The 21,000-nt window shown below is 34.3% G+C and overlaps 2 protein-coding genes across 2 annotated transcripts; one reads left to right on the top strand and one right to left on the bottom strand.

Moving 5' to 3' along the window:
- Positions 1–269: 269 nt before the first annotated feature.
- Positions 270–3,290, bottom strand: LOC130940413 (laccase-12-like). Its single transcript, XM_057868545.1, has 6 exons — positions 3,133–3,290; positions 2,890–3,041; positions 2,528–2,772; positions 2,098–2,226; positions 815–1,774; positions 270–727 (listed from the first exon to the last, which is right to left on the bottom strand). Exons 1-6 carry the CDS (start codon positions 3,247–3,249, stop codon positions 597–599), a joined length of 1,734 nt encoding a protein of 577 aa, XP_057724528.1. The 5' UTR covers positions 3,250–3,290; the 3' UTR covers positions 270–596.
- A 5,906-nt stretch (positions 3,291–9,196) lies between these two features.
- On the top strand, positions 9,197–10,912 carry LOC130939380 (uncharacterized). Its single transcript, XM_057867491.1, has one exon. It carries the CDS (start codon positions 9,197–9,199, stop codon positions 10,910–10,912), a length of 1,716 nt encoding a protein of 571 aa, XP_057723474.1.
- Positions 10,913–21,000: the final 10,088 nt, after the last annotated feature.

The following is a 21,000-nucleotide window of genomic DNA, read 5'->3' as shown; positions in this document are numbered from 1 at the left end:
GTGCTTTAATTGTATTTACCTTGAATTATCTGAAATTTGTACAATATAATCAATAAGTGATTTTTAATTCCAACTTGGGATAAATAGTGTCATTTAACTTCTACCATGTACTTTCCTGCTTATAATAGTAATTAAAGTGATCAACTTAACTTATATATAATTGAGATTTTGAATAGTTATTATATGGGATGAAATGGAAAATTCATATCACATAGCCTTCACATTTGCGTAGATTGTGAAAAAATCGAACCAAAAAAATAAAAATCAAAATCAAAACTTAGCATTGTTTATAGCAACAGGGATACCAAGGAAAAAAATACATTTTCTAAAATCAATTTAATAACCAGTCGGGTTTGTGACTGGATCAGATGACATTGTGATGAAACTATATATCACCATCTCCTAGCTAATTGACCCGATTTATCTCTACATTAAAAGAACAATTAACAAAAATTAAAAAAAAAAGAAAAAGAAAAAGGTCCCCTAATGCAGGGGAAACAACAATAATAATGAACTTCCAAAACTATATATATAAAAGAGAAAATAACAAAACCCTGATAATTGGATTTATGAATTTGATAATGAAATTAAATCTCCTAGCATAGAGGCAAGTCCTCCGGTGGTGGCTCTATGGATTCCAATAAGCCTTCGCCGTTATCCACCAAGAGCACGGTGGCCAAACCCCATCCAATGTGAACATCCAAATGACAGTGCATAATCCAAGCACCTACATTCATCACAATTATTAAGTAAAAATATCTTTATCTAAAAATAATAGTTAAAAATCGTTAGATAATTTCTTGTCTGAGTTTACCTGGATTGTCAGCAACAAATCTGATAACTGCCCAACCATTAACAGGCACGGCGACAGTGTTCCTCATAGGAGGATCAACAAGATTAAACTTAGAAGAATCTTTCTTAGGATCAAAGTTCCCAAACCCTTCAGCAACAATGTAGAAATCATATCCATGAAGATGAATAGGATGATTCTCAGGGGTAACAATGCTAGTATCCTGCAACACAATCTGCACCCTCGAACCGTACCTTAACTTGGCCACCTTAGTCCCCGCAACAGGCTGCCACAACGAACGACTCACATTCCCGGTGTAATCAAACTTCACCGGAGGCTGCACCGGAAAATCAGTGGTGAACACGCCAGGAACACCGAGATGGTGAGCTTGAAGGATCGAGATGCTGTTGGGAAGAACGAAGGATACGTTGTTCATGCTGGCAGTGAATCTTGTTCCGTTCGGTCCCTGACACTGATTCTTGCTGAAGTTGGGAGGGCAATTGTTGAGGCCAAGACCGATGGTGAAGAAGAGATTCTCGTCGATCTCGGCGGGAACATCCACTCTTCTTGGGCTTCTGAAGCTTCTGCTGAAAGCGGTTACGGTGTTGGTGTCGTTGTATGCAGGGAGAAGAGGCATGAGGGGTTTGGGTGCAAGTGTTCCTTTGGCGGGGCACGGTGCAGATTTGTAGTCGAGGATTGCGGTTGTGGTGGTGTTGTCGAACGGTGCATTTTGTGCAGATTGATAAGCGCGTGCGGCCATGTAGTAGCGAGAAGGGGGTTGGTCTCCGGTTATTAGAACGTCTGTGGTTTGACCTGGACCCAGCATTATAACTGAAGTGGTGAAGGGTTTCAGGTACGATGCGTCTGCACCCACCACTATAAGCTTGTGATTCGCCACGGAGAAGAACAGCGGTTGGTTCAGTCCGGCGTTAATCACGCGGAGGAGGTTTGTCTCGCCGGAATCTATTGGAACAATTGTGGTTTCTGTTGTAACATCAAACAAATTTAAAAAATTAATTAGACCATGCTAAAAAGAAAAGAAGAGATTTGTATGGTGCAACTATTGTGATCACAAAAGAGCAAAAAATATTACTTAATTTACTTTAGCCTCGTCAAATCATGTGGACTTTTGCAACATATAAAAAATCCTGTCGACTCATTAATTATAGTCCATAATTAATTATTTTTTTAGAGTTCAATGGTTCTTTGCTTTGAAAATTTCTCCTTTAATTATTACTATACTCCTCCTTTCATAAAGTTAATTAATTAATGATGAAGAGATGTGACTAATAAGAAAAGAAGCATACCTTTGGTAGAGCATTTGTAAAGATCACCAGGTTGACCATTGATGGTGTATGCATCTGATATGTTGGGTGCTGCCCCTGTTTGTTGGGCCTGTCTCAAAACATCGATTGGGTTTGCATCCCACCATTCCCCTATTAATCATCATCATCAAAATCATGATCACATCTTTAAAAAAATATTATTTTTAATTTATTTTTAATATATATTTTATATTTTAATATATATTTTATAAGAATGGCTAATTATGATTATTAATTTAAATGTATACGCAATATTATTGTTGTGTAAAATGGTTGAAACTTTTCACGTGAAGTTAATATCTGAAAATTATTATATAAAATTTTTAGTCAAATCATTCAAATTATTTAATGATTTTTAACTATCAACTTCACGTGAAGTTAACTGCACGTGAGTTTTCACCGTGTAAAATACCTAGAATAATAGGTGTCTCGCGCTTGGGCTTTGGGAAAGGGTAGCCCTGTCCTTCCCTAGGACGAATGATCAAAGCGCCATAGACGGTGGCCCTTAGCCATGAACTATGAGCATGCCACCAAAGTGTGCCTTCTTGTCCTTGAATGGTGAACCTGTAAGTGTAACTGTCTCCGGGACGAATTGGACATTGTGTCACAAATTCTGGTCCATCTGACCACCCGGTTCTGATTTGTCTAACACCATGCCTATACAATTTCAACCAACATAAAGCCTTTAGTTTCTTGCATGCACCATGCATGGTATGTAATATATGCACATGCCTTATATAGAATATATAAAATTAAATAACACTTATATTATACCAGTGAATGGTGACATTGTAACGAGCTTTGTTAATGACTTTAACAATGAGAGTGTCTCCATTGTTGACTTCCAAGGTTGGTCCAGGTAATTGCCCATTCACTGTAATAGCGCTGCGAGTATTGCACAGCCTCTTCACTGGAGTTGCTTGAATCTATCTCATTTCAAAATACAAAATAAAAAACGTCACATTTTAATTATTTTTGAATAAAGTAAAAATAAAAGGTTAATATGAGATAACGTACGACAAACTCATGCTCATGAACTTTAGCATTTGCCAAGGACAATAATGTTGAAGCTAAGAGAGCAAAAACAGCTAGGAAAATAATGGGGCATTTTCCAAATTTCTTGAGAGCTTCCATTTCTTTCTTATTAGTGGAATAAGAATGAATTGAAGAGAGAATTTAATTTGCAATGCAAGTAAGAATGTGAGAGGGGTGTTTTTATAGGGGAGATTAGAGGAGAAGCTATAGAGTCATTTAGGTTGGCAGATTAGGTTTATTTTGTCATGGCTAAAATGGTCAGAGAAACTTAGTTCAACCCTATAAAAGTTGTTGCACCCACTAGTAGATGATTAAGTTCATATGACTCCATGCTTGTTTCTCAAGTCTTCATTAATTTCTAGCTTTTGGATTATAATTTCATTTATTTGCATAATCCTTATCATATATAATTATCAAACATATAGGTTTTTTATTTTTATTTTTTTGTTTTTCAATTTTCTTTTTAATTGGTATTCATCACGCGGTACCATCAATACTTTTTTGTTCGCGTAAAAGTATATTATTCTAATTAAGAGGGGACCATCGCGAAAAGCCAAGCACAAAGTGTTTTTCTTAATCTTTATTTGTTGTTTTTTTTTTTTTTCTTTTTGTACGAGTCAAGTTGTCAATTATTAGCTAGTTAGTGTGTTGTAAATTACTGCCAAAAAGTTAGCACAATCAGTAAAGACTAAAGAATGGTTTCATGCATATTTTATAAGGATTTGAGTCTGATTCTCATTATCAATGAGAATGTAGGTCACTTAATTAGTATATCTGAAATAAACTTTTAGAATTATTATTAAAACAATGTAGGTCACTTAATTAGCATATCTGAAATAAACTTTTAGAATTATTATTAAAACAATGCTTAGTAAATATTATTATTTTTTGTTAATAATAAATTTATATTTATATTTATAAACGTTTTATATATAAAAAAATATATAATTTATACCTATATTTACTAGAAAATTTTATACATATGAATTAATATAATTTACACTCATATTTATTAGAATTTATACACATGAATTAGTAAAATTTATTTATTAAAGACAATTTAATATTTGTATTAGTCAAATGATGATAAAAAATACTAAATATTGTTGGTCTCTAAAATTTCTCTTATAATTATTAATTGTCTCAAAATATAAAATACAAAAAAATATATATATAGCATATCATCGTATATCTCTGTCTGTCTGTATTGTTTTATGTTGAACTGACAAAAAAATTAAACAATTTTTTTAAAAGATATATAGAAATATTTATTTTGATTTTAATTATATGCATGTGTCTTTTTTTTTAAAATAAAATTATATTTTAGTGGTTCTATTACTTCTATATTTCTGTCCAAACAAAATTACTAAATCAACCTTCAAAGAATTTAAAGGTCGTTATCTTAACCCCAATTGGATAATTATGTCCAATTTACTTAAACCCTGAAAAAAAGTGTAAATTACTATCTGACACGATGTGGTTATTTAATTTTTATTTTTTTATTTTTTAAAGATATAGAGACTTAAATTCACAATCTTTTAAATGAATATGAAAAAATTATGCCAACAAACTATAACTTAAATGGCATAGTCTTTTCATACTCATTTAGAGAGTATGAATTCGAATCTCTCTATCTTTAATAAAAAAAAAAAACTAGTATTTAATTTTTAACTTACCCGTTGAAATGTATGTAAATGTAATTCAGTGCAAGAAACCTTGAATTGCAACCGTCATACAAATGCATTTTCTTCTTTTTAGTCTTGTAATATTAGGCTAATTAAGCTAGAGTATAGTTTAATTAAAGACATGAAGTTAATTAGAGTTTGGAAATGTGCGTAAAAAAGTGCAAATTAATTTTGAGTTAGTCAAATTTGACTTTTTTCCTTGTGTATGTTTCTGGTGGTTGTGGAAAAATAATCCCATAGTAATTTAAATTTTATCGCCAATCGTTTGATTAAGAAGTAATTAATCCGCGTTATTAACAACTACTATGCCTTTATTTTTTTTATTGCTTTACAATTATAATTAAAACATATCCTGACAATGTTTTCTTCTCTAACTTTATGGAATTATTATAAACTAAGCTAGTTCTTGAATACTAGTATATTATATGTATTAGGCCAATAGTTTTGTTCAATTCTGGTGATGACTAGAAGAAACTTAACATTGAATGTGAAAATTTGACGACCTTATATTATATATTAGGTGCATAGTACAATAATATAATTAAAAGCTATTGTGAAGTTAAAGTGATTTGATTGGGTCTAACAAGAATTTAATTAGTTAAAGGTACTTATTATGAAAATTGAAACTTACTAAGTTATCTAGTATTAAATTAGGTGGCCTGTCGCCCTAATATTTTCAAACATGGATGATCAATAGTGAACTATATAGCACACAGATTTAATATACATGTCATGCTCAAAGATACGTACATTTATGTATAATCAATACCAAATAATATATATGATCACTTTGTTGAAGTGTAGGGTAACGCCACATGTCAAATGAAAATATAACACATGACTATTTTTCAAGGAAAATTATCCATTTGATACCCCAATCCAATCATCATTCAACTTAAACGCAAATTTGATTAAGTACTAGTTTATTCCACATAATAACTCCCCTCATATCAATGATTTAAGAAAACTTAGTTAAAGAAATCAAGTAAATGCATTTGATGGGGCTCTCGGAATTTTAATTATGATCCAAAATTTTCAATTTTTGTTATGAAATCACTTCTTTCATATATTTAAGCTGATAAAAAATATAATATTAATAATTTTATTTTTGATATTTAATATATTCTCTTTTAAATAATTCTTTTTAAAATTTGTTTAATTTTTATATCGATTTTTTTATTTGTTTTATATTAATTTTTTATTTTTGAGATTTATTAATAATCAAATTTTAAAATTTTTAAATATAAAATTTTGATATTATATTATAAATTTTTTTTTAAAATTTAAATTGATGAAAAAAATAACATATTTCTCTTAACACATATATAACGCCTCAAAGCAAGTACATATAAACGATTCTTTTGGTCTCATACCCCACGTGAGATATATAAATTTTGACTTCACTAAAAATGATGCCTTTACATAGTTGTATCTGTAATTTAGCTACTTTGGACCCTCACAATTTAGAGAATATATATATATATGAGAATCTTCTATAGATAATGCTCCTTGACAGTTGACATCATTCATGACATATAGATAAAAGATTATTGGACAACATAATTAATTAAGTTTGTTTCTCTCATTATTATCCTCCTTAATATATGAATTTCAAACAATTAATATCTACAATCTTAAATCACAACCGAGATATCTCACACTATCTTTACAATGAAAGATCCAATTAAAAAATAGGATAAAGTATTATTTTAATAGTCAATATTTAGGTCGAATTTTAATTTATTCTTTAATATTTTAAATATTTTATTTTAATTTTAAAATTTGTTAAATATTTTATTTTAATTTAAAAAAATAAATAAGTTTAATATTTTTTACTATTAAATTTGATACAAGTGAATAACTCATTCTCATATTAAAGAGTCAATAGCATTCAATTTTAATATATAAATAAAATTAATCCAATGGCAATCACTAATATAAATTTTTTTTTAATTTTAAAGTATGAATAATTGATTGTTAGGATTTAATTTAGAATTTTATACAAAAAAAATTTAAAAAAATGTTATAAAAAAATTTTGGTTTTATTTTTTTAATACATAAAAAGAATATAATTTAACTAATTTATATTCATGTCTATGTCACTTTTTTCATTAATTATTAATGTCAAATTTAATTATAGGATTATATTAAACTTGTTTGAATTTTTTTTATAAAAATATGATGTTCGAAATATTAAAAATTAAATTAGAATTTAATCTAAACGTTAAGAACTAAAATAGTATTTTATCTTAAAAAATAAATAAATCTTTATGTGAAAGTCTTTTCATAAATCATAAGGCCTTGTTGTCACATTCAGTGCCATTAGTATATGGAGGGATTTGATGGCTGCAATTTAATTGGCCACAAAACCGTTAGATACTAATAATAAGATCTAAGGCTACATCAAATCGAGGTGATAGTGTCACAAAGATTAACACCAATAGTGTATAGGATTGTATATAGGTGAACTAAAAAAATAAATAAATAAATAAATAAAAGGTGCTTCATAAAAGTTGGTAGAGTTTGTTACTGACTTTCTCAGAATTCTTAAGAAATAAAAATAGGAGAAGTACGTCAAAATCAAAGTCGTTAAATGAAGTAGAAATATGTTATAAAGTTAAGAAAGTTTGAAATTGACACAAGAACGGAATGCAATTCCTTGTCAAATTTTGGTGCTTGCATTGGTTTTCATCTCTTTTTATTGGTAAAAACAATTATTTCTCAATAACTTTATTTGTTGGTTCATTAGTTTCTTGTTTACTTAGCTTGTTTGCTTTTTATTTTTAGGATTTCTTTGATTTTCATTTTTCATGGTTAGTTATAAGTGGTTGCGAACTTGAGCAATTTTAATTCCACCGTCAATTCAATGTGTTCGCTAACCCAAAGTAATTAGAACGATGAAACAATATATATATATATATATATATAATTAAAAAAATTAATCAATGTATGTATCATGCATGCTGGTAATTAAGTAATATCCGGAATATTAATGGGGACTTTGTTCTTAAATTAAAGATTATTACGCTCCAAATGATACATTGCGTTTACTTTCTCACAAGATGAACATGCTATATATATATATATCAACAAAGACGTTAAGGTTGCATTTAATTTAAGTTTTTTTTTAGAATTTTATGAAAAAAATATAAAATAATCAAATTTTTTAATTTTTATAAAATTTAAAAAGTAGAAAATACCCTAATTTAATTTGTTGCATGTTCCATGTGTGAGACATATATTGTTATATATACTCAATTGTCCCTATTAATATGGCATGATGGGTAAAAATCTTTATAGGCTTATAGCATAGTTGGTGGAATGGTGGGATAAGGGGAGGACAATTTTTGTGCCACATGAATCATGTTGGAGATATTAGGTTTAGTTTAGTAAAATTTTTATGTTTAATAAATAAAAAAGATATTATATATTTGTATTTGTAATAATGTTTAAAAGATAGAAGTATTTTTAAAAATATTTAAAATAAAACTTTTTAAATATGATTTGTATTTTTTAAAATTACAAAATTTAATTTGTATATTAATATTTATTATAATATTTTTAAATTTTAAGAATTATTTTATCAAATACATTTATTATTACTTATACTTATTAAAAGTTATTTTTAATTTAATTTATTAAATATAAATGTTATCATTTTTAATAAACTATTTTTTTATAAGCTAGTCTCATGTAAACTTGATTAATTAAAAAAGGGATTTCATTGATAGCTATTCGTTCGCTAAGTTAGATAGGAATTTAAATTCAAATTGATCCGGTCGTTACAAATTCAACATCATAAATCGGCATTATCGCTCATAACTCAGCACTATTCAGATCATTACTCAGAAAGACGACGTTATAGTTCGGCAATTCAATCATTAAATCGGCATTTCCATCATTCAAATCGGCCACTTACGTTACAACTCAGCTTAACGGATTGATTCACAAAATGAAACGTCCGACCTAACGTTTCACCTTATTTATTACTCTTTAATACAGGTAATAAAGGAGAATCATAACAGACTGATACATTTTTCACTTACAAAAAGGTATGGTCTCTCATCTAAAGAGGACATTAAATTCTCAATACTAACTTAAGCTTCGGAGTGCCTTTGCAGGTACACTCCCCCCTGTTTCTTGCTCAAAGCTCTACGCGATTGGATACACTCTTGGAGAAAAGCTCGGATTATCACAAGACTTGAAGGTCGGCACCGAAAGCAATAGCTCGGCGCCGGCTCCGAGAGACTGAGTTCTCTCTCCAGGTATCCATACAAGAACAATTGGCGCCCACCGTGGGGCCGAGAATATAAACCTCTCTCTCTCTATATTATCGGCCTCGAGGTTCCCGTCTTGAAGTCATGGCTGAACAACCTTCACCCTCGCCATCCGAATTGCTCTGGATGGTGACCGAGTTGCGGCAAGTCGTGGCTGAGGAGAACCAAAGAATGGCAAATCAAATCGCCAACTTGAATAACACTCGGACCGAAAATAATGACCGACAAGAACGGACAGAAGAAGCCGAGCAGCAATCAGGGCCAACACATATCTCAGACACTGCTCGACAGGAAGGGGAGCGGCCCGAACATAATGAGGATACTCAGAAAAATATTGAAAATGACGATCAGGAAAGCTCCCTTGGACCATTCACGGCGGAGGTGATGAACTTCGTGCTGCCCCGAAGGTTTACTCTGCCGACCACCCTAACTCCCTATGATGGGTTAGGTGATCCGAAGAAATACATCAAAAAATTCACCTCCATAATGATAGTAAACGGTGCATCTGATAAAGTTTTGTGTCGTTGTTTTCCATCTTATTTAGACGGTCCTGCACTTGATTGGTTTTGTTCTTTGCCTGCAGGTTCCATTTCTCGATTCCGAGACATATCAAAACCTTTTGAGGAGCACTTTGCTGGATCCGCCATCTACCTCCACGACTCCGATTACCTGAACACGGTCAAGAAGGGCCAGCACGAAAGCCTCAAGGACTACATGACACGCTTCACAAAGATAGCCATAGGCATACCCGACCTCCACCCCGAGGTAGAACTACACGCCATAAAAAGTGGATTAAAACCAGGAAAGTTCCAGGAAACTATTGCTGTGGCCAAACCAAAAACTATGGCCGAATTCTGTGAAAAAGCTAAAGGACAGATTGACATCGAAGAACTCCGACAAGCTCGGAAAATAGAAAAGCCTCACTATAAAGATGACGACAAGCCACGGGACAGCAAGAAGAATTTCAAACCAATCCCACGATATGAAACCTACACCAAATTCAACACCAAGCGCGATGACATCATCAAGGAGATCTTGAATTCGAAGTTAATCAAGCCACCACGAAAAGCTGGTAATTACCTAGATTCAAAAGGCACTGACCAATCAAAATACTGCTCTTTTCACCAGAAGCACGGACACAATATCGACGACTGCGTCATCGCTAAAGACCTGCTGGAGCGATTAGCTCGGCAAGGTCATCTGGACAAATTCATCAGCGGCCAAATGCATCGGCGAGCACCCGCTCCGGGGGACCAAAGCTCGGCTACACAACATAACCGAGACAGAGACCGACCGAACAATAACCACCCCGAACTACCAACACGTACAATTAACTGTATTTCCGGAGGTTTCGCAGGTGGAGGAGCCACAAGTTCGGCAAGGAAAAGATCTTACCGAGCTATCATTTCCATCAACGCCGACCAAAATCAACAACAGTCGCTACCTACATCTCCACAGATAACATTCCAGATGGCCGATCATAACAACACCATAACAAATCTGGATGATCCAGTCGTAATCTCCCTACAGCTCGGAGATCTCCTCATTAAAAAGGTGTTGCTCGACCCAGGCAGCAGCGCTGACGTTCTCTTTTACTCGACCTTCCAGAAAATGAAACTGAGCGATAACATCATCCGACCTTCCACTGGTGACTTGGTAGGATTCTCAGGTGAGCGAGTCCCGGTTATGGGCTCTGTGTGGTTACAAACCACACTCGGTAAGTTCCCTTTATCGAAAACTTCAGACATTCAATACTTAGTTGTCGATTGCTTCAGTCCCTATAATATTATACTTGGCTGACCTTTCTTAAATAGGTTCGGCGCTATAGTATCTACAATTCATCTTTGCGTTAAGTTCCCTTTGCAGGACAACACGATTGCAACCATTCATAGTGATGCCCAAGAGGCCAGGGAGTGCTACAACAATAGCCTCAAAAGACCTCACCGTAACACTAAAGCCCAGGTCCACAATATCGGCAACACAAACAACCAACACATGCTGGCCGACCTTGATCCTAGAGCAGGAACACTGGAAAGGCCGACTTCAACAGAAGACCTAGATAAAATCTATTTCACAGAAAGCATGGATAAATTCACATACGTCGGATCAACGTTATCTTCAGAAGAAAAATCTTCGATCCGAGCATTCTTACAACAAAATGCCGACCTGTTTGCGTGGACCCCAGCTGATATGCCAGGCATCGATCCATCCATCATATCACACAAGCTAGCATTAGATCCATCTATCCGACCCGTAGCACAGAAAAAGAGAAATCTCAGGCACGATCGAAAGTAAGCTTCCCTAGACGAAACCAAGAAGCTCATCAGCGCGGGCTTCATCCGAGAAATCTGATTCACAACATGGCTGGCAAACGTCGTCATTGTTAAAAAACATAATGGTAAATGGCGCATGTGTGTTGATTTCACCGATCTCAACAAAGCATGCCCCAAAGATTCATATCCTTTACCCTCTATTGATCGTTTAGTTGATAATGCCTCTGGTTTTGAGAAACTCAGCTTTATGGATGCATATTCTGGTTATAACCAGATCCAAATGCATCCATCCGATCAAAACAAGACAACCTTTATTACTGAATATGGAAATTATTGTTATAAAGTCATGCCATTTGGCCTTAAGAATGCAGGTGCAACATATCAACGTCTAATGGACAAAGTCTTCGCCAAACAAATCGGCAAGAACATTGAGGTCTACGTTGACGATATGGTCACCAAAACAAAGATCGGCAATAATCACCTTGAGGACCTCACAGAAATCTTCGGACAGCTAAGAAAATACAACATGCGGCTAAACCCTGAAAAGTGTGCATTCGGGGTTCAGAGCGGTAAATTCCTCGGCTTCATGCTCACTAGCCGAGGTATTGAGGCAAACCCTGAAAAATGCCGAGCTATTTTGGACATACAAGCCCACGAACCATCAAAGAAGTCCAGCGATTAACAGGGAGACTTGCTGCACTTTCTAGATTCTTACCTTGCCTAGCTTCTAAATCTTCATGTTTTTTCCAATCTTTAAAAACAAAAAAAGCTTTCCAATGGACTAATGAATGTGAACACGCATTTACAACTTTAAAAGAAACTCTTTCAAAACCACCAATTTTACACACACCCCTACAAGGGGAGCCATTATTCTTATATTTGTCTGTCACTAACTGGGCTACAAGCTGCGCTCTTGTTGCAGAAAGGGAGAAGAAACAATTTCCAATATACTTCACAAGCAAGACCTTACAGAACGCCGAGCTTCGTTACCCGAGCATTGAGAAACTGGCACTATCCCTTGTCTTCTCAGCCAGAAGACTCCAGCCATACTTTCAGAGCCATGAGATCCATGTTAGAACAGATCAACCTTTGCGACAAGTGCTGCAGAAGCCTGAGCTGGCTGGCCGACTAGTAAAATGGTCGGTGGAGCTCTCAGAATTCGATATCAAATACGAGGGCCGAGCATCCATCAAATCACAATTTTGGCCGACTTTATCACCGAGTTCTCAATACCCAATATAACTGAAGATTACATCGAATGGTCTTTATACGTCGATGGATCATCCAACCCACACGGGTGTGGGGCAGGTATTATACTTGATGATGGCCAGGGCAATGTCATCGAACATTCCCTCAACTTCTCATTCAAAGCAAGCAACAATCAAAGTGAGTATGAAGCATTAATTGCCGGCCTTAGACTCGCAGCCGACCTTAACATCACCGAACTTAAGGTATATTGCGACTCCTTACTTGTCGTCCAACAGGTAAATAATCTATACCAGGTAAAGGACCCTTTGCTCTCAAAATATCTGGGTGTCGTACACAATCTCTTTTCAAAATTCTCCAAATACGAAATACACCACATCCCAAGGGAGAGTAATGGCCGAGCCGACATTCTGTCTAAACTCGCCAGCACTCAACCAAATAGATCCTCACTTTATCAATCAACACTACTTAAGCCGAGCATTGAACTAAGCCATGTCTTAAGTGTGACACAGGAAGCAGACTGGAGATCTCCATACATACAGTATCTCCAAACAGGGATCTTGCCAGGCGAGGTCGAAAATACTCGACAATTCCGTTGACAGGCCTCCTTTTTCACAATTTATAATAATTGTCTATATAAACGAGGATTCTCTCGTCCACTGCTTAGATGTCTTTGCAGAACAGAAGCAGAGCTTGCGCTTGCTGAGGCACATGAAGGGATCTGTGGAACACACCTCGGAGCCCGAAGTCTGTATTCAAAAATCCTCAGAGCTGGATTATACTGGCCGACTATCAGGCAAGATTGTCACACAAAAGTAAAAAGTTGTAACAATTGCCAAAAACACAGCCCGATAACACATCTCCCGGCCGAACTCTTACACTGTTCCGAGGTTAGCTGGCCGTTCAACCAATGGGGGATCGATATCCTCGGACCTTTCCCCACAGCCGCAGGACAGGTGAAATTCCTTGTAGTAGCAATTGATTATTTTTCCAAATAGATAGAGGCACAACCTCTAGCCAAAATTACATCACAACAAATGCTTTCCTTTGTTTGGAAATATATTATCTGTCGATTCGGCATTCCTCGACACATTATCACTGATAATGGTCGCCAGTTTGCCGATCAAAAATTCACATAGTTTTTGCAGAACTTAAAAATCAAACAGCACTTCTCATCAGTAGAACACCCACAAACAAATGGGTTAGCTGAAGCCGCAAATAAAGTAATATTACACGCTCTAAGGAAGAAACTGAACGATGCAAAAGGTCTATGGGTCGAGCTTATCCCAGAGATCATATGGGGGTACAATACAACAATTCACTCCACCACAAAGGAAACACCTTTTCGCTTGGTCTACGGTTCAGACTCAATGATACCTGTGGAGATTTTCCAGTCATCATTACGCATAGAATTGGCCGACCTAACTACACAAGACACAGCTCGGCAAACCGAACTTGATCTCATTGAAGAACTCCGGTCATCCGCAGCAATCAAACATTTAGCAATGTAACAGCGCATTACCCGTAGATATAACCAAAGAACTCAACCAAGATCGTTCCAAGTCAACGACCTTGTGCTCAGAAAAACAGAACAAGCTAGGAAACCACCAGCACATGGCAAACTAGCAGCTAATTGGGAGGGCCCTTACAGAATCACAGAAGTAATCGGCAATGGAGCCTATCGCCTACAAACATTAGAGGGTACAGATCTCCCTAACACTTGGAATGTATCTTCCCTAAAGTTATATTACAGCTAACACCGGGGACAGGCAAGTACTCTTTTTCCTACTACCAAGATTTTTCCCATAAGGGTTTTGCTTGGAGAGGTTTTAACGAGGCTAGCCTACCTGGGCCTTTAAATTCAAAGGTCTTAAATTAATAAATTCCCTTATCCAGTCAATATTATTTGCATTCTATACTTTTCAATTTGTCAAAAACTGATTTTTATCAAAATCCGGATAAAATCATCCAAAACAGACAAATATCCGATCCAACTCGGATTCAGATCATTATATCAGACAAATATCCGATCCAACTCGGATTCCGATCATTATATCAGACAAATATCCGATCCAACTCGGATTCCGATCATTATATCAGACAAATATCTGATCCAATTCGGATTTCGATCATTATATCAGATAAATCTCCGATCTTACTCGGACTCAGATCATTATAACAGATAAATATCCGATCCAACTCGGATTCCGATCATTATATCAGACAAATATCCGATCCAACTCGGACTCCGACCATTATATCATTATCTGACCTAAGTCAGTAACCAATCATACATACGAAATCCTATCTTAATCATAATCCGATGATTCAAATCACATACCAAATCAATGCATGTCACTAACACAGACACTCTAAAGCCTACAAATCGGCATCCAAACTAGACTTACTCAGCCATCCTACCACATTTCCATGGTATTTCACCATCTCAAAATTTCACCTAAAAACGTTTGGCTTCAATGCCATCAGTCACAACACTAGAAAAACACACATACCAATATCGTATCCTTGTCAAAACATGCAGAAACAGCATAAATATCAAAGTTTGTTTTTTCAACACACAGAGGCAAAGCATAATTTACAAAACACCAAAAGCCCAAAAGCAACATAGTTTCCAAACAAAAAACTACAACAATTTCTTATCAAACATTTTCAGCCTCCCCTTCAACATCACCATCATCTTCCACCATGGTTCCATCTTGAACAATCTTCCCCAGATCCATCTGAGACAAATCAACACCAGGAGCGAGAAACTTAGCTTGCTGGCAAGCCCGCTCAAAACCTTCAACGAATGAATCAAGAATCTCAGTTCCCCTCTACTTCTCAACATCCTTTAACTTCGCCGTCAGCTCTATCACTTCCGCACTCTTGCTAGAAAGATCGGCTTCTTTCTTCTTAACATCCTCCACTTCCTTCGAATAGTTCTCCTTGATCTCATTCAGCTCCTTCTCCATTTCTGATAGCTTGCCCTCCAATTCAGCAACATTTTTACCTTTTAATTCCAGCTCCTCCTTCAAACTCGGATCTTGCTTAACCTCGGCAACCCTTCGATGCTTCTTCTCTCGGCTACGCCCTAAACTGGCAAGCCTGAACCCAATTACCTGCAAAACAATAAAAAATAGCACTACCCTCAGTATTCCCACTATGTATCAAACTCCAAAAGTAACCTCAAAAAATACAAATACCTGCATATACCGATCTATGGCAACATCGCCAATTTCCTCAGCCAACGTGACATCAGACAAATTTTGACAAATATCATCAGCAACAGTCATATAGGGGTAGTCCTTCCCCCACAACGATGCCCCATCACTGTGATCAGTTACATCATGCAATCTCTGTTGACTTTTGAAAAAACTCTGAATCTCCTCAAAGGGAACTTCACCACCATCATCCTCGGAACCTTCCGATAAATCAACAACACTTGTCTTCCTCTTCCTCACAATGACCTTTCTTCTCCCAGGTTTCGGCTGATTAACTTCGCCAACACCCACAGCCTTCTCTACTTTAGAAGTAGAACCCTCTCTATCAACATTTTTGCTCTTCACCCGAGCTCTTAGAGTAGACGCTGACACCCCTGGATACTTTCCACCTGAAACCGTCAAAAACATATACATCAGCACTATAGTTCAAAACCCCTAACATAAACAATATAAACAAAACTCACCTAAATACTCTACCACAGCCTGCCTATCTTCCTTCCACTTCAGCAAATCAAACACCGACATTAATTCTTTACGATCAATAACCTCCACTAAATATTCAATAATACACTCATTCCTTGAACTAATGATCTCCGGCCCTAAAATATTCTGAGGCTCCGAACACCACCAAAGTGGAAATCTCTCCCCCAAATGCTCATCAACATAAAATGGAAACTGCCCCTCAGCACTGGTGACCTTCAAGAACATCTCCTTAAAATCTTTAAAGGACGACTTATATAGCTTAAAAATAGCAAACCTTGGGAAACTATTCAAATTCACCCATCCCCCTTTCCAGACACCTTTTGCTTGAAATAAAGAAAATAACAACTCCACAGAAGGAGCCTCCTCCAGAAAATCCATCAAAATTTCAAAACCTCGCAAAAATGCCCATCCATTAGGGTGCAGTTGCGAAGGCGCACAGTTAAGCTGCCTCAAAACCTGACACTCAAAATCACTGAAAGGCAACCTCACCTTCAATTCCTCCAACACACAACTATACATATAGAAAAACTCAAACCCTTCCTCCCTATGAAAAACACGATCGCTAAGCGCACAAGGACGCAGCTCAAACAAAACCCCCGAACCACCCCTCGCTATTTTACTCTTATCTATCTCTTTCACAGATTCTTCATCCAAGAACAGTAAGCATCGTTTCCTCACATCATCACCCACCCAATCATATGACCAATCAACTTTTTCTTCCTTATCTTTCTCGAAACCCATTTCAATACTAAAGAAGAAGAAGAAAAGTTACAGAGACGAAGAAAAGAAAAACGTACCTCTTTTGCTCATTCTCTTTTCCTAAGATGCAACTGATACGCTCGAAACTTAGAACCAAATACAAGACACCCCTTGGACTCCAAAAAAGAATTAACTTCCCACTAAAAATGGTTTTCGAAAACAACCCAATCAATCACATCAAAAGCCATTACCAGCATTGGGAACACGCAAAGCCTGCAGCACGCATTAAATTTTTCTCTCTCTTCTATTTATAGCACTACTTACCCATTAAAAACTGTTTAACAAAGCAGATTGAACTGGGAGCTACAACGCATAATCACCTGCCGAACTCTCCAAATACCAAACTTATACACCAGCTCAAATGACCGATTTATACTTCATTAAAACACTTTCTCAGGCCAAGCTTGGGGGCTATGATCCGGTCATTACAAATTCAACATCATAAATCGGCATTATCGCTCATAACTCGGCACTATTCAGATCATTACTCAGAAAGATGACGTTATAGTTCGGCAATTCAATCATTAAATCGGCGTTTCCATCATTCAAATCGGCCACTTACGTTACAACTCAGCTTAACGGATTGATTCACAAAATAAAACGTCCGACCTAACGTTTCACCTTATTTATTACTCTTTAATACAGGTAATAAAGGAGAATCATAACAGACTGATATATTTTTCACCTACAAAAAGGTATGGTCTCTCATCTAAAGAGGACATTGAATTCTCAATACCAATTTAAGCTTCAGAGTGCCTTTGCAGATACACTCCCCCTGTTTCTTACTCAAAGCTCTACGTGATTGGATACACTCTTGGAGAAAAGTTCGGATTATCACAAGACTTGAAGGTCGGCACCGAAAGCAATAGCTCGGCGCTGGCCCCCAGAGACTGAGTTCTCTCTCCAGGTATCCATACAAGAACACAAATAAAAACATAAAATACAAGACAAACTTTACTGGGGTGGAACAAGGATAAAAGGTCTTCTTTAATTTTTGTTTAAATTTATATTTGTTATCGTAGTTTGATCTTATTTTTCTTTAAAAATGTTGTCAAGATGTAATGTAATTTTATTTTATGTGATATTTTTTTCAAAGCTTTAGTTTAGTTTTTTTTTATATTAACACATCTAATTAGATACTTTTATGTAACAAAAGCGGATAATTTTTATATTTATGATTAAAAAGGATTTTATTTTTTATATCGTTGGTTAAAGCTCTCAATTATACAAACAAAAATGCACAAACAAAAACAGAAGCAAAACACCTCCTAATCGAACAATTAAGACAAACTCACATGTCCATATGGACTTGGTTAGGAACACCAGAAAGTTTATAAAAAAAATAATACACCATAAGGTGGAGAGCTACCACCATATGAATTTATTGAAGGGACAGAATAAAAAGTATAATCAAGAATTTGAGATTTATTCTTTAAGTTAAATATACATCTTTTTAATATTGACTATGTAACTCTTAGTAAAGAATACACTTTATTAATATTTAAATTAATATGAATATTTTTATTAGTTTTGTCAATTTTCGTTCACCCATCAATTTATTCTTTCAGTTACAAAATAATTTAGTTTTTTAATATCAGAAAAAATTAAAAAAAATAACAAAAAAACAAATAATAATACCTAGTATATTCAAATTAAAAGAGTATTGATTGTCAATGCAAAATACAGTATTTTTGCGGCCATTTAGACGGAAAAATAGCGGCGGTTATAAAATGGCCCATAATAAATTTAAATTTTTAGAACATTAGATAACAGCGATTTGAAACTGTCGCAAAATACATTTTAAAAAAACAACGATCAACAGAATAGCAGCGGTTCAAAACCACGAGAAAGTGCGGCCGAATTTAATGTTGGACAAATAGTGAAACCGCCGCTAAATCAATCGACGCCATTAAAAAATTTCGCTGCGGTTGTGCCGGCGATTCAAGAAAACTGCCGCAAAATCAAATCTTCACGCTCTATACTACAACGGTTTTTGAACCGCTGGTAACTCTCGTTTTGCAACAGTTAAAAATCGCCGCTAAAGCCCGCTTCTCTTGTAGTGATATAAATCATCAAATGACTCTATAACAAGGACTAAAAATTAAAAAGGATTAGAGGCACCTTCTTATATGTTGAACTCCTGTCGCTTACACCTATATAAGGTTATGATTTCAACTTTGCATCACTTTTTTTCTTCTTCGGGTTCTAATAGCCTCCTCATTGCTACACGTTAGATTAAGTTACGAATCTAATCTCTAAATTTTGGTAGCTTCAATTCCTGACTCATCATCTTTATTTTTACTGGAAATTGTCCCTCTAAATCTTCCTCGCTTAAAAGGATTTTAATTTGATGTAAATTAAAGTTTTTTATCCATATGTTATATCATCAAATTAAATGTTAGTATTTTTCGATTTTTTATGATATTCCTTATTAGATGCTTATATAGAATTGGATAAATCAACAAAAATGTACTCAACTTATCTTAGCGCTGACAAAAATATTTTTAAATTTTGTTATCAATAAAAATATTTTCAAATAATTTAAAAACATGTTAAAAATAGTCAGCCGTAATTAAAGACATGCTTTGTTAATAGAAAAACGTGATAGAACTTACTTATCAATTTTAAAATCTCACTTTTTTATAAGAAGACACATTTGTCATATCATTTTTTTTATTAATGTAAAATATTTTAGTTTACAGATGTACATTTATGTCACATTTTTTAATAATTTATAATTATTTTTATCAATAACAAAACTTAAAAACATTTTTATCAACGATAGAATAATCAAATGCATTTTCGGTGATTTATCTTATGGAATTAGAAAGCAGATTGCAAAAAACTTTAATGCATGGTTATAATAATAAACGAAGGATAAAAGATAAAAATTTAACTATGGTCCTTTTTGAATGAATCATGATATACATGACAAAAAGAAAGAAGAAAAAAATGTCATAGAAATACTAAATCTATGTATAGATAACACGATCCAATAATATTCTTCTCTTCCAGAAGCATAGTCCATTAGTCCTGTGGGATTATTGCACAACATTTGCATAAAATTTTACAGAAAAAGAAGTGGTTGAAGGGAAGAGGAAAATTCTTACAATTATATACATGCAATTCATCAACTATAGGTTTTTACGGCCATTCTTATAAAATTACAAATTGCATGGTTTAAACACAATTGATGATGAGGTCCTTAAATTAATTGCAAAAACCCATCAAACTATACCTACTAATGTTTTCCAGGTATCTGCTCCATTGTTAACTACAAAGAAATGCATCAAGAGTCATAATAAAGCACTGTTCCATACTAATAATATATTCATCCATACCTAATAAATATTAGGAACCACTCACATAAAACGCTTAAAACGTTTTTTTGTAAAGATATTTTTCTAATAATTAAAATTTAACTTATATAATCGATCAAACTTTTTTATTTTTGTCAAAATTAGACGAAATAAATCAGTTTGACCAAAAAATCGATAAACCAAATCTTGAACAAATTTAAATTAATATTTTTTATAAAAATGACTATAATATCCCTATTATGAAAAATGACTTAAAATATTTCTATTATATATTTTAAAAGCTCTAAATCCTAATCTTTTTCTTCTCTCTATGCCATCATTGAATTAGAATTTAGAATTTTTAAAATTAATATATATAATAAGAATATTTTAGTTTTTTTATAATAAGATCAGAGTATTATAGCCATTTTCTATTAAAAAGAATATTAATTTAGATCGATTCAAGATTTGATTTATCAATTTTTCGGTTAAATCGGTTTGTTTGGTCTAATTTTAACAAAAAATAACACAGTTTGATCGATTATATAGGTTAAATTTTAATTATTAAAAAACATCTTTAAAAAAAGACGTTTTAAGAGTCTTTATATGAGTGGCTCCCATAAATATTATAATCACTGTTAATTAGC

This window comes from Arachis stenosperma, chromosome 7, assembly GCF_014773155.1.
Source record: "Arachis stenosperma cultivar V10309 chromosome 7, arast.V10309.gnm1.PFL2, whole genome shotgun sequence".
Classification (NCBI taxonomy): Eukaryota; Viridiplantae; Streptophyta; class Magnoliopsida; order Fabales; family Fabaceae; genus Arachis; species Arachis stenosperma.
This window is presented reverse-complemented; position numbering and strand designations above follow the sequence as displayed.